This window comes from Pseudopodoces humilis, chromosome 2 (genome assembly GCF_049639895.1).
Source record: "Pseudopodoces humilis isolate 2021_Gansu_Grassland_sample_001 chromosome 2, ASM4963989v1, whole genome shotgun sequence".
In the NCBI taxonomy this organism is placed as follows: Eukaryota; Metazoa; Chordata; class Aves; order Passeriformes; family Paridae; genus Pseudopodoces; species Pseudopodoces humilis.
In genome coordinates, this window is record NC_142201.1 from 74349338 (window position 1) to 74363646 (window position 14309).

The 14309-nt window shown below is 44.2% G+C and overlaps 1 protein-coding gene across 4 annotated transcripts in view; it reads left to right on the plus strand.

The window, feature by feature from the left end:
• Positions 1-1891: 1891 nt before the first annotated feature.
• Positions 1892-14309, plus strand: part of PDGFD (platelet derived growth factor D) — a 139279-nt gene continuing 126861 nt past the window's right edge. For all 4 annotated transcript variants that reach the window (XM_005516221.3, XM_005516222.3, XM_014252282.2 and 1 more), the window contains exon 1: positions 1892-2364. In XM_005516221.3, coding sequence (XP_005516278.1) covers positions 2235-2364 — 130 coding nt within the window. In that variant the 5' untranslated portion in view covers positions 1892-2234. The remainder of the gene's footprint in view (positions 2365-14309) is intronic.

Consider the following 14309-nt stretch of genomic DNA (forward strand, 5'->3'; position numbering starts at 1 on the left):
TGCCCTGGTCAGCTTAAGGAAGTTTAAATTTATAGTCTCTATCAAGCCAGGGAGTATGTCAGCCAAACAGCTCTGGAGTGTTTAAGGCAAAAGCGTCTTTTACTCTTCTGTTAAAGCTGGACCTTTGCAGCCAGGGAGGCATGGGGCCAGAAAGACTCTGTCTCTAGACCCAGGTCTTGGGAAGACGTATGAATTTTATATAAGAAAATTTATATGGATGAATTTGGATACAGAAAGAGAAACAACCTTGGAAATAGTGCCATTTTTTGACTGAATTGTGCAACTGCTCAGGTGCTGTCAAAACACCTTTTGTCTGACTTTTGGCTGGAAGGTAATCTGTCCTTCTTTCCCTTCCACCTTAAAATGGCCACTACCCCCAAAGAGAACTAATTACAGGTTCCAGCAGCCTGAATCTAAAAGAGAAGGAAGGCCTGAAGGCACTAAGAAAGGCAAGACTTCACTACGAGTGGTGGTAAAGGTCAAAAGAGAGCTGGGAAGTTGGAATTCTGTTGGTGTTTTCTGGCAGTCCCTTGTAAGGTAACTGGAGAGAGGCAGACACATTGACTGGATGAACAGAGAACATCTCCGAAGCTCCCCCATACTCATTCACTCTGTGTCCTCTATTTGACTTTCTGTTTCTATTAGGATGATTGAATTGGCCACCTTCCCTCTCCTCACCCAGCTCCCCCCTCAAATGGGCACCTAAAATATAGGCACATCTGCTCACAAATGAAGCACTGTTGGAGCCTTTCCATTATCTACCACATGGGAGCAGGATTAGGTTCGCTGTCAGTTTTGGGGAACATGAAAGGGATAAAGAAGCATGAATTATGCATAACAGAATTGCACCCTACTGGTTTCTTAAGACATACAAGATGTTTCAGTCCCATTGTCATCCTAGCATGCTCTTGGAGAAAAAGCTTCACACAGCCAGAGGCAGTCCTCACAGTGTAGCAGGACTCATCCAAAACTCCTGATACAGCACCATATTGACATTCTTCTGCTAGTGATGTATGTTTCGTGTTGTTAAAGATCTGGCAGCGTGTAACAGTTTGTTAGACTGGCTAAGACTGCATAAAATGTTGTAAGAAATAAACTGAGTAGGGAAAAATTTATTAGAGAACTATAAAATCAAAAAACCTGAGTGTTTTTTTGTTTGTTTTTTCTCTGCAACTTCCTTTTGATTATTTTCATTGCGGCTAATGGAAAGAAAAAGAGTATTAAACTAACAATCTGATCACAACCCTCACATACTTTAGGTTTAGACCTAAATTCTTCCAGGCAGTAATACAACTTTTAATACCAGACCAAATTTAATGAGAGTCTAAATTAATAAGAACTAACTTGTAAGGAAAGGCTTTGGACAGTGCTCGGCATGACAGAAGAAGCCCATGTATTTCTCCCAGGGACAACTGCGGGTTATTCACCAGTTGTCCCACTGAGTATCCTCACCCGCCCTGGCACAGCTCGGACATTTGCGTCATTTGGCCCAGCGATGATTTTTACGCGACCACCGCGGGCCCGAGGATGACGAGACCCCCGGGTGCGTGGCCCCTGTGCTGGCGTACAGCCCTTGGCACACGGCTCCCGTCCTACCCATTCGCCGGGAGCCCGGCGTTCACTCCGCACCGGGGACAGCCCCCTCCTCGCACCATCCCTCCTACCACTTTTTTTGCCCGGAGTGGAGACGGCGCGGCCGGTAGCTCAGGGAGGGCCCGGGCACCGCTCCCGCCCCCTTTCCCCGGGCCCCCATTCCTCGCCGGCCCCCGGCGCGGGTAGCGGGGCGCTCCCGGCGCTGCAGCCCCCGGCGGCGGCTCCCGCGGCGCGGCGGGTGGGGCGGTGCGGGGCGCGGTGCGGGCCGGCTGCGGCAACCCCCGCCTGCTGGCCACGGCCCTGCTGCACCGGGGGAGTGCGGGCGGTCCCGGCCCGGGCGCTCCGCACCTCTGCCGAGTTCGGCCGGCCCAGAAGGGCAGCCGAGAGTTCAGCATGCAGGAAGTTTTGAGGCAGCTCGGAGAGTAACGCGGCGGCGGTGAGCGCTGCTTCGCGTGCTCTGGGGTTTTGCGCTTTTTTTGCGGGGATTCTGCCTCCTTCCCCTCCCCGCATACAACTCCCCCAAACACACGAGCAACCCGCAACAATCAAAAAGTCCGGTAAGGGGGAAGACAACGCGAGCGAGGGAAGCACCCTCGGCGGGTTTCTTCGCAGAGACACGGTCCCGCTCGCAGTTGGTCCCAATGCAACTGCTCATCCTCCTCCTGCTCTACGCCGTGGTCTGTGCGAACTTCTGCAGCCGTCAGGGCACCACCGCCCCTGCCCAGAGCGGATCTATAAAAGCCCTGCGGGCTTCCAACATCAGGCGAGATGGTAAGCGTCCTGCTGCTTTATTTATTCCCAAGGGCTGCTTTTGCGGGGGAAGCCCTTGAGCGCGCCTCGGGGCTGCCGCTCCCCTGTCCCGGGAGCGAGGGCCACATGCACACAGGGCTGCTGGGGTCGGTGCGGTTGGGGTCCCGTCCCGGGGGATCAGCCAGGTCGTGGGGTCGGTCTCGGGGGTCCGGTCCTGGGGTCCGGTCCCGGAGCTTGTAGCCAGGTGGCAGAAGGGAGGTGTGGGCTGAGGGAGCGACTCTGCCCGGCGGCTGCACCTCCGGGCGGTCCCAAACTTCTCGGGGCAACTTCGAGAAGGTCTCCTGGGAGTCGGCGGCACCCCCAGCGTCCCCTTTGGGCTGCGGGGGGCACCTCGCCCCTGACAACGCGGAGTGCTCTGTCCCGGCTGCCCAGGCGGGCCCCGCCGGGCGGCACCCCTGGGCCCGTGTGCCCCGTGTGCCCGTGATGTGCCAGCGGCGGGGCAGTGCGGGGCGAGCGGCGGCTCTGTGGCGTCTCGAGACTCACGGCGCCGCTGCGGGGGCTCTCGGGGCCCCGTGTCGGGGGCGCCGCCGTCGCCCCAGGGCTCCTTGGCGGGAGCGGAATCGGGATCGTCTCCCGGCCCTGCCACAGCCTCCCCCGCCTTCGACTCCTGTAAGCGCTGTCGGCGGGCTGCTCGCCGGGTTAGGGGACTTCCTCGACCGGAGGGTCTGAGCCCGGCGCTTGGTGTTCCCCTGGAGCTGCTGGGCACTGCCCCACCAGGACTGGCCTCGTCCCTTGTGATGTCCGGGGATGGTGCACACCCAGCAGAGCGGCAGCGGGCTCTCGGACACCGCCCGCCCCGTAGGAAGGGTGTTTTCAGCCTGAACTGCGGTGCGGTTCCCTCCGGAACCTGCCGGCAGAGGATGCCCTGGACAGCCGAGGTGCTGCGCAGGGTCTGCAGCGCAGAGTGTGGGACCCAGGTGCCTCGAGTGAACGTGGTCGTGTGCCCTGGCCCCACGGGGAATGAACGGGGAGACTGCATAAAAATAGCGCTGCTGAAACTCTCCTCTAGAATCCACGACTTTCAGTTTGGGAAGAGTGATGGGCCTCTGGCCAGGGAGCAGCCTGGTGTGCTCCAGCCTCACGTGGGAGAACTTGCTCTTGCACGTTGCCATGTACCTTCGTACACGAGGAGATGCGGGATGTTCTCCTTGCAAATGAACGGAGTTAACATCTTCCAGTTTACAGCATTTATATATTTTATAAACCCTTTTCAAAAACCCAGTCACTTGAGCCACTTCCAAGACTGTATTTGCCAGTGTTTATTTTCCAGTATGTATACAATGCATGTAATGGCTATACAGTTGATTTAGGAGGATGTTTTTGTTTAAAGTTTGGAGCCATATTGAACTTAGTATTTTTTATGCCTTTCCTAGTCACTGAAAGAAGACTTAGAGAAGGTGGAGGATTTTTTTCTTAGAATGGAAATGTTGAATCATAAAACAGGACAGAATTGCACTTCTTTCCGACACAGAAGTCAAATTTAATCTCATTAAAGAAAAACAATTTTGTGTTTGTAGTAAAAGTACATCCTTGTTATTTCCGTTTCATTCTTTAAATGTTATTCCGTGTTTTATCAAGCTTCATGACTTGTTAGCCTGCCATCTTCATAGAAGAACTGAGACCATCTCTGAACTAACCTAGGCAAGCTTCCATCCAGCTCAAACTTCAAACAAGATTTTACATTCAAAACTTAGATACTTAGAACATCAAAATGTTCAAATGTCTGATCTTCTCTGTATAGTCAATGAAGAAATCATTAACCCCTTATATAAATAAAGTTTTCATATTAATGGCAGTATGATGGGTGTTTTTATTCCTCAGAAGACTTCCTGTGGTGAAATTGCTTCTTGGAGTGATGAAGAGAATAAGCCTCTGACATGATTAGTTAATTGCTGTCTTCCTAGTTGTGATAATTCAACAATTTGATTAAGCTTTGTACCTTTAAAATTATCTGAGGCAACTGGTAGTGGTTGATCGTTGTGGGTACTAGGTGGACTAATACTGAGGCTGTTGGAAGGTGGCAGATCTGTATGTAATTACATCCTACTTTTCATCTTCACTGGGGCACATGCTAGTGAGACTTGCAGCCTACAGTGAATGTGCCCAGGCTGAAGTCAGACACTTCTGCAGTTCTTGAGTGGATGCTATGGATGTGCTTAAGAGGTCACAGATTTTGATGAAGACCACATGCAGACTCCTTAGCATGCTGCAGCCTTGCTCTCTCCCTGTTGCTTTTTCTCTGCAAAGGACCAGGTGTTCTGGTGTGGCCAGTGGAGCTGGGTGCGGGGTTCCAACATTTAAAGCAGATAAGCTGTTGATCCCCCTGATTTTACTCAGATAAAACTGTTGCTTGAGTTCCTTGACTGAGGGTCTGTATTTGTGCAGCCAAAGGTTTTGAGCGGTATTCCAAATGTTGCATGCATGTGACGAGCTCACAAGCAAATGCTTAGACCACAGTTGGCTGTAGGCCACTAATAGTATTTCTGCCTTTTATAATTTGCAGTGGTGTTTTTGTGTTGTTTTGGTCTGAAGCAATGATATGGAACAGCATGAAAGACATGTGAGTTGCGTTGCTGAGTCAGGCAGTATTTTCTGCTTTGTAAATATTTGCAGACATGACAATACAGAATGGGATCTGAGAGCACGCGATACATTGGGGTAAATGTGTTACAACAGTCTCTGAAAACACACAGCAAAGGTAAAAAGTAGTTTAATATTACGTTGTCGGTTGATGTTCATGATTTTTAGGTTGTGAAATTAAAAGAGATACTGAAGAGGAAACAAAGCTCATTCAGCTTCAAAAAAATATCTTCGTAAATCCAAGACCACCTGCACATTTTACTAAAAAAGAAAAATTCTTTGAGTTCCAGTTTTCTGTTGCTTCCAAGCAGGATAAACTAGTAGTACTGCATACACAGAATTTAATATGGAGGCTTGGTCTTGCTTCTGGCCAAAACAGATGTTTGCAGTGTGCATGATTCAGTATTCTTTCAGACTAAAAGAAGTTTGCCTATTTGTAGTTGCTCTTACTTAAGACTGAAGTTGATCTGATAAGAAATCTATAGATGAGGGCAGCACATACAAAAAATTGCCATTTAATGACTACCAAACCTAACCAGACTGTACTTTCTGCTGAAGATAATAAGAATATAAATAACTTGCTTACAAGACATTCTCTTGTCCTAGTTGAAGGACGGTCATTAATGACTCAGCAGTCCAGTGGAGCACTAATCAATTTTTTAAAGTGTCCTGGAGGTGCCAGCAACATTTATAGCACAAGTACTGGTATTCACTTAGAGTGTTTATTAATGCTATTAAGTTAAGTACCTTGAAGTTCATCAGAGTAACACAGAGGTCTTGCAGATGCTTTCATTGTTCTGTTTTGACTCAGTTTCCTGGTATGCAGGTAATACTGCCTAGTTAAAAGAAATCTATTTTGTTTCTCCTGTTTTGGTTGTTTATGTGTACTTGGAGATGAAAAGTAGAGGATAAAAAGTGCTAAATAATATTATTTACTATATAATGTCTAACTGAAACAACACATGCTTTTCCTTATCAGTTATTGAACAAACATCTGCTTAGTCTAGGGAAGTATGCCTAGTCTCTATCTTCAGACTAAGCGTCACAATACATATTTTAAACTTCAAACTCCAGAGTTTAAAGAAAAGACAGAAAAGAACAAACAGCATAGTGTCATGTCATTTCAGTATGTAAACAGCTGAAAGCCATGGAATCAGTATCTTCTGATGTGGATTTGAAACCATAACATCAGATGACTTGAGATAAGATTCCGAGCTCTTGTGGTTTTCATTATGAATCCAAAAAAACAAAAAGAGAGATTTTTCAAACTTTGCTTCACTTGTGCACCACCAAAATACAGAGAAAAAACTGTACTTTATAATTCTGGGGACCTGCCAACAGCTCATGGCTCTTTAAGGGCCAGTCCAAATGGATGTATGCCATTAACTCTACTCTCTTCTTCCCTTTATTGGCTTATGCCTAATCAAAGGAAAAAGTTTATGGTGGTTTTCTCTCACCAAATAAATGTTAAGTGTCTCCTCTTGGGAGAAGATTGTGTTATTTTCTCTTTTTTGCTTGTTTGATTAGTTGGTTTTTAAAGAAGGTAGGTTTAGATTAGATGCTTCCAACCCAAGCCATTTTATGATTCTCTGATTATATGGTATTAGGAGAAATTATTTTCTGTGGATGTGGTGAGGTGCTGGTGCATGTTGCCCAGAGAGGTCTGTTCAAGGGGTTTCATCAAGCTGATCTAGTGCAAAGTGTCGTTGCTCATGGCAGAGGGACTGGAACTACATGACCCTCAAGGTTCTTTCCAACCCAAACCATTCTAGGATTCTGTGAAATGTATCTGGTATCACTAGTGGTATAGACCATCACTTTTGGAATGCACTTACTGAGTTATTTTATAATAGGCTTATATACATTTTTTTAGAGAACTCTGGTAACATAAAATTGTGTCAACTGTAAAATGGCCAAAATAAATTGTTTTTTATAGGTTTTATTTCCCTGTTTTCTAGCTTTTGTATAGAAATGTGTATTCCAGGCTTCATCAGTTAAAAAAAAAAAAAAAGCCTTACTAATTTCCCTGCAGTAATGCACTTTGGTCTGCAATTATCTGACTTTGATGATGTCTCTTATCTGTATAATTAACAGTTTGGACTGAAATATCAAAGGATATTTCATGAGAATTCCAACCCTGACTCAGCAGCAAGCAGCATAGAGGAATTCTCTAAGGGAACTTGAAATATGTTTTATCAGGCATATGTATATCATAGGGGTAGTCATTATAAATGCTTCAGTCTCATGAAACTTCTTGGTTTTCATTTGGGGCTTTTTTAAGTATTACTATGAAACTGAATTAGGCCAGGTAATTCTTAAAGGACTGGAAGAGAAAACTTGATAGTTGTATTGCTTTGATTTGTAAAAACTGAACAGTGCTGAAAATCTAAAATAACATTGGGACTTCTTTTCCACTGTCCTACCACAGATGTTGTGTTTCATAAAGCATCTAGGAATAGGCATAAATAGAAAATTCACAGGGGATCATTAGTGCAATAATACTCATCTTGTGCTTAACATCGACCGTCTTCATAATTCCGTTGAAGTCAAGGGGTTCAAGTCGTACAGGACAATGTAATAAGAAAACTTGAATAGTTTATATGTAAATGAAGTGAGTAAAAAGAACTATTTTTTTTATGAACCAAGTGTACCAAATATTTGCAAAACTAGGAATCGTAGAATTGTTTAGGTCAGAAAAGACCGCCAAGATCATCAAGCCCAGCTGTTTACTCAGCGCTCATACAGTTGGCCTTGGGCCATTGATTCGGCCTGTCCAGATCCCTCTGGAGAGCCCTCCTAGCCTGCAGCAAACCAACACTCCTGCCCAACTTGGTTTTATCTGCAGGCTTGCTGAGGGTGCACTCGCTTCTCTCATCCAGAGCATTGATAAAGATATTGAACAGGACTGGGCTCTGTTCAGCTGACTTGCGAGCAGCCACCAGCTGGGTGCAATTGCATTCAGCACCACGCTCTGGACTTGGACAGTTGGACAGTGTGTATACAGTCTGTACACAGGAAATAGTGCACCTCTCCAAGCCAGGAGCATCTGGTTTCTGCAGGATAATTCTGTGGGATATGGTGTCAGAAGCTTTACTGAAGTGTCTTGGGACTGGCTGAGATGGAGTTTGTTTTCCCCACATCAGCCCTCACAGTGCCGTGGTTTGCATTCGTAGGTAGAAAGGTGTTGATGAGTGAGCAGTGCTGGCTCAGCATCAGGGCTGTCTCTCTAACATTCTGCCCCTATCAAGTGGTTGGGAGTGGGAAAGGTCCTGCGTGGGGACACAACCAGGCCCAAATCAACCAAAGGGGTATTCCATACCCCATATGACATCAGCTCAGATATAAAAGCTAAGGGAGGGAAGGAGGAATGGGGAGCATTTGTTATTTTATAATGTTTTCCTTATGAAGCCATCACTATGTGCGCTGCAGCTTTGCTTCCTGGGAAGTGGCTGGATATCACCCCCTGATGGAATATAGAGAATAAACTTTTTTCTCTCTGTTTATACACACCAAATTTTCACTTTCTTTTGCTTTAGTAAAGTGCCTTACCTCAAGGTACAAGTTGTTTTCCATCTTACTTTCTCTCCCTTGTCCCACTGGGAAGGGGAATGATAGAGAGGCCTGGTGGGCCCTTGGTGTCCAGCCTAGGTAAACCTACTACATAAAGGCCAGGCAGACAACATCCACAGCCTTTCCCTTATCCACTGAGTGGGTCGCCTGGTCACAGAAGGAGATCAGGTTGGTCAGTCAGGACCTGTGTTTCCAAAGCTGTGCCGAGTGGACCTGATCCCCTGGTTGTCATGCAAGTTCTGCATGATGACACTTGATGAGCTCTGCCATGACTTTCCCCTGCAGTGAGGTCTGGCTGACAGGCCTGTATTTCCCTGTGTGTGTCTTCCTTCTGGCCATTCTTGTAGATGAGTGTGATATTTGCTGACTTCCAGTTAACTGGACCTTTCAGATTTGCTAGCAGTGCTGGTAAATGGTGGAATGAGGCTTGGTGAGCCCTTCTGCCAGCTCTCAGGACCCTTGGGTGGATCCCATCTGTCCCCATAGACTTGTGTCTAAGTGGTGTATCCAGTCACTGACAGTTTCCTTCTGGATTGTGGGGGCTTCGTTCTGCTCCCTGTCCCTCTCTTCCAGCACAGGAAGCTGGATACCCGAAGCAAACTGGTCTTACTATCAAAGGCTGAGGCGAGGAAGACAAACATAACTTTGGCTTTTCTACAAGCTTTGTTGCTATGTTTTTGTCAGTTGTATTTAGCATACCAAAATAAAAAAAAAGTATATATATCGTAGGCATGGCATGAATCTTTTGTACATGCATTTGCAGAATAACTATAATTTTACTCTTTAGAATATTGTCTAATATAGCAAAATAGATATTCACCTATCACAGAATCACAAAATACGTTTAGTTTGAAGGGACCAAGAATGATCATTGAGTCCAGCTCTTAGCTCTTCACAGTACATCCCCAAAAGTCACACCATGTGCCTGAGAGCATTGTCCAAATGATTGTACAGAACACATAAATTAAGGACAGAAGCACAAGGAAGTGAGATTAAGTATGCTTGATATAGTTGGTTATAAATCAGCATTAAAATCATAAAAATATTGTACCTGGCAGCTTGTTTAAAGTACAAAAAAATCCCCCACACCCCAGGTTCAATATAATTTCTTGAAGTCCTAGTTGAAGAGTGAACTATTAGGCCAGTATTCAAACCTAACTTTTCAGGGTAGTTAAGGTCTTTAGATGATTCTGGTAGTTACGAAATTTATGGAATTTTGTTTGAAAGCAGTTATGTTTAATAATGTCTGTCAGTTTTTCAGGTTTCTAGTTAATAGTCTGAAAGTAATTTTCACATTATTAAAATTTATACTAATTGAAAAGGAACTTACTAGAAAAAGGATTACCAAGGCAGGTATTTCTTGAACAAAGTAGTATACAAATTCTCTACAATGTGTTTCTGTCACTCCTTCTTCAGACTGTGTGTAAAAATAACATAAAATGAACATAGCCACAAAATGTTTATTATTTATACAGCAAGAAATTCCTTTGAGGAGCTGTAAATTAGGACAGGGAACGGCTTTTATTTCATACTTCTAATATACTATATGTACAAAAGATGCAGCAGGAGTTTGTGTTTTATACTCCAGTCTTTTCCTATGGATAGTCTGGTTAATATTAAAGTAAATCTGCAGCAAATGACAGACTGATCTCTATAAAAACAATTAAAATATTTTACAGGACTGGCACTGAACACAGGGTAGGCTTCTGTGTGTGATACCAGAGTCCCAAAGGCCTCAAAATACCATCTCCTGTTGTCTCCAGAGCAGTAATTGTGGTTTCTTTAAGTCACTTCCAACCTCAGCCATTCCACAATGGCATCTACTGCAGCTGAGAGAGGAGTGGCAATGGGTGGTACACAGTGGTCCTAAGAAGTAGTGCTTGCCTTTCCTATCTCTTCCATTCTGCTCTTCCTCTTTCCCAATCTCCCCCTTTCTCTATGTGCAGCAGTAGCAGGAGCACGGAGTCCGGTTCTCTACATCTATGAGCTCAGCTGTGTCCCTTTTCTTTGCCATCCTCCTCCATTCCTTGTGTAGCTGCATTCAGTTTTGCTTACCTGAGAAATCTTGGGTTGACTCTCAAAGATTTTTGCATGATCCCAAGCCCAAAGGGCCACCCTGGCTTGCTCTGGCTTTTGTGCACCTGCAGGGATTTTACATCAGGATACTAAAGGAGTCCTAAGAAATACCATGAAGGTTCTGTGTTGGCATTCTCTGTAGTAAGAATTTTCCCACTAATGCAGGGAAATTTAGTAATTTTTTAGTCATTTGATTCAAGCTGTATTCAAAAATTTTGTCCAAAATTCCTGCTGTTTATGAAGTTTATTACACTATATCACATTTTGGAAAAAAGGCAGCACTTTAATCACTGCTTCTAGTGAGGTTCTCTGAAATACTGGATTGCATAGAGTTATTTTGTTTCAAATCAGTCTCCTGTTTACAAAGCTAATGAAGTGTCCTGTTTACAGTGTGAAACTGGAGATACTTTCTTTTGGGAGTTTGGGTTTGGCTTTAAAATTTTTGGTAGTGAGTAAATCCTACATGATCTCAAGCTTCCTATTGTACTTGAGTAATCTACAGTTTCGTGTTAGCTTTTTCATCTGTATCCCATTCTGTGAAGTCAAACATCCCATGTTTCTGCTTTGTTAATTAGACCTCTGCTTATTTGGAGATGGTGCAGGAGGACACACTTTTACCTTCTGCTCAAATTTCCTGCCAATGTATTTTATCCTTGCTGTGCCTTGGGACTTGATGATGTTGAGATTCTTTAAAACTATTTATTAAGCACTAGGTCCATGAAAAGCTTGAAAAATAGCTGTCTTGACTTTTGTTGCACTAAAATCAATGACAAAACTTTCATCAGCACTTCACATGGCAAGGCTTGGCACACAGTTCACATGAATTAATACAGGATAAAATAAAATGCTTAGGAATTCAGTGATGAGTTTGTAATACAATCAAAGACTCATAGAAATGTTTAGTTTGAGAAGGACCCTAAGATTGAGCCCACATAGCATCACGAAGCCCACCATATCTCTTAGTGCCACATGTACACATCTTTTAAATGCCTCTTGGTTTAGAGACTCAAACGCTTCCCTGAGTAGCCTGTTCCAGTGTTTGACAATCCGTACAGTGAAGAAATCTTTCCTAATGTCAAATCAAAATCTCACTTGCTGTTGCTTAATGACACTTGCTCTTGTCCTATTGCTTGTTACTTTGGAGATCAAGTGGCTACACCCTCCTTTCAGGGAGTTGCAGAGAGTGATAAGGTCCCCCTGAGCTTCCTCTTCTCCAGCTGAACATCCCCAGTTCACTTGGCCACTCCTCATCAGACTTGTGCTCCAGACCCTTCCTGAGCATTATTTCCCTTTGGATGTGCCTCAGCACCTCATTTTCTTTCTTGTAGTTAGGGGCTTGTGTATGGTACTCAAAAGTTAAGATGTTAAGTTAGTGTCCATACACTGAGACAAACCAAACAAATCCTTTGCACTGATAGAGATGTAGGGGTAACTTATGTAGTTACAGATTGTGCAGCAAAAATACAGAACAAAGCTTTGAATTCAAATGTCCAGTTTCTTTTTCTGCTGTACTACCTTATGTGTCACCCACAGGATATCCTACAAGTGACTTCATTTGCAGTACATTTCCAAACATGACCATAAGGAAACATGTCAGTCAGTATTTTTCAGTCTCTTGCATTGTTTCTGTTTGTTTTTTAAAGAGACTCCAAATGTAGTATGCAGGGTTTTTGTTATTGTTTCTTTTTGGATCAGTTGCAAAAGATTTTTCTCATACTTGAATGTATTTCTAATCTGATGTGACTCATAAAGAAAGTGGCTTGGGATGAAGCAGAGACCCAGACTGGCTAGAGAATGTATCTAAAAATAGATAAAGGAACTAAATATAGGATCTAAAAATAGAATGTTGATCACTGAAGGTACTGTGGGATCTGGAAACCCTTTATTTACTGTTCTACCCTTAATTATTCAGCCAGTTTTCTTGAAAGAGAAATCCTTTGCCTTAAGAAACCAGTGACAGTAATGCTGAGTGAGAATAGCAAGCAGGTGGTGATAATGCCTTGGGATTCTTTGTGGAGATGGACCAACACAGCTTCTTAATCGCGATACCACAGCAGGGATAATCACTGATAGGAGTTATTTCACTCGCACATCCAGATGCCAGTAAAAGGGTTTAAGAGCTCCTTGGAGAAGCCTACAGAGAATTTGCTGCTTTGAAATTAATAGAAAGCCCCAAAGTTATGGCACTGTTTCCCTTTGTGGATCAGGTTGCAAGTGTGTTCCCTTGCTCCATTAGCCACGTTCACATTGCTTTGTTAGGTTTCTGAATGTTTGTCAGTCTGCACAGGGGGATGCTGGTTTGCTTCATTGCTGTCCTTACAGTGTGACCTGGGGTTCCCAAACCCAGCAGTATCACTGCTACTCTAGTAAAATGTCTTTGACATTGTGAGAAGGGGAAAGAAGGATTCTTTGGTTTTTTCATCCTCCTAATGGAAAACTTTCTGTACCTGAATAGGCTTGGTTTTATTTTTGTTCGGAATTAATACTTGTCACCGAGGAGAGCATATTGACATGATAATAATTTCTCACCAGTTCCTGTCATTTATAAGATCCTGGAAAATTAAACTCTTCTTTTTAAGCAAAATACAGAATTCTTGTATCATACATAGTAGTGAACTGGCTGCTTCTAGTATGTGTGTGGTCTGCTGTCACATAATTAGTATGTGCAAACATTTGAACCTCCAGAGTCAGTTCTCGGACAGTGATGCCTCTGAGAAATGGCTGCAGTGACAACTCCATCCTTGCAGAACCTTTGAGTAGTGTTAAGGTGTCTTGAGTCTGTTCTTGGACCTGCATGGCAAAGCATGCATACACACTTCTCCATACATACAGCCTGCCTCCCAACAGACTTCAAGAAATGACTAATTCTCTTGGCCATGTGACAACGTAGAAACAAGCATCACTCCAGAAATAAACTTGTGTGCACCACAGAGGAACCTCATGCTATAGTCCAGCATGCAGCTGAGGACTGATCCTGTACCTGTGTTGTTCCCACACTGGCAGGCAAAGGAGAATGAGAAGTGGATCAGTATGGCTGTTCAGCCTGCTCTTTCCCCAGTCCGGTCACAGCACACACAGTAAGCCTTTCCTGGGCAGTGCTCATGCATTTGACAATATTTTCCTGCAGGCAGTATCACTATATGTAAATACCTTTTGTTTCATTGTAAGGGTTGAGCGTTGGCAGCTTGGGAGAGGCAGAAGTGCCACCTACAGCCACTGTTGCATGTGGGCAAAGAGTGGAGATCCTTACCAGGGTGCAGCTATCCTTAAAATGCTGTGTGTCCTTGCTGCCTGTGCTGTCCTACCTCCTGTCTATTTTCCTGCTCAGAGCTGCCACTGTTTTTGCAGATTGAGAGCTGTGTGACATACTGAAGGAAAATAACAGGGCACATGAATAGACAGTTTTGGGGAACAAAGAATTACACAAGATGACAGTGTGATGTCCTGTATAAAAATCAAATATCTTGATTTTCACATGCTTGCCTGAATATGACCTCAGTGGCATGGGAGTTAAATAGCAGTCTCTTCTCCAAAGAAACCCTAGAACAAACCAGGGAAAGCTATTGTTCTGGTTTTGTTACTTTGCACTTTTGTTCCATGGGTTTGGTTTCATCTAGAGCATAAGGATATAGAGGAAGGTCACAAAGAAGAAATCATAATGACTTGATATATCAGTTCAG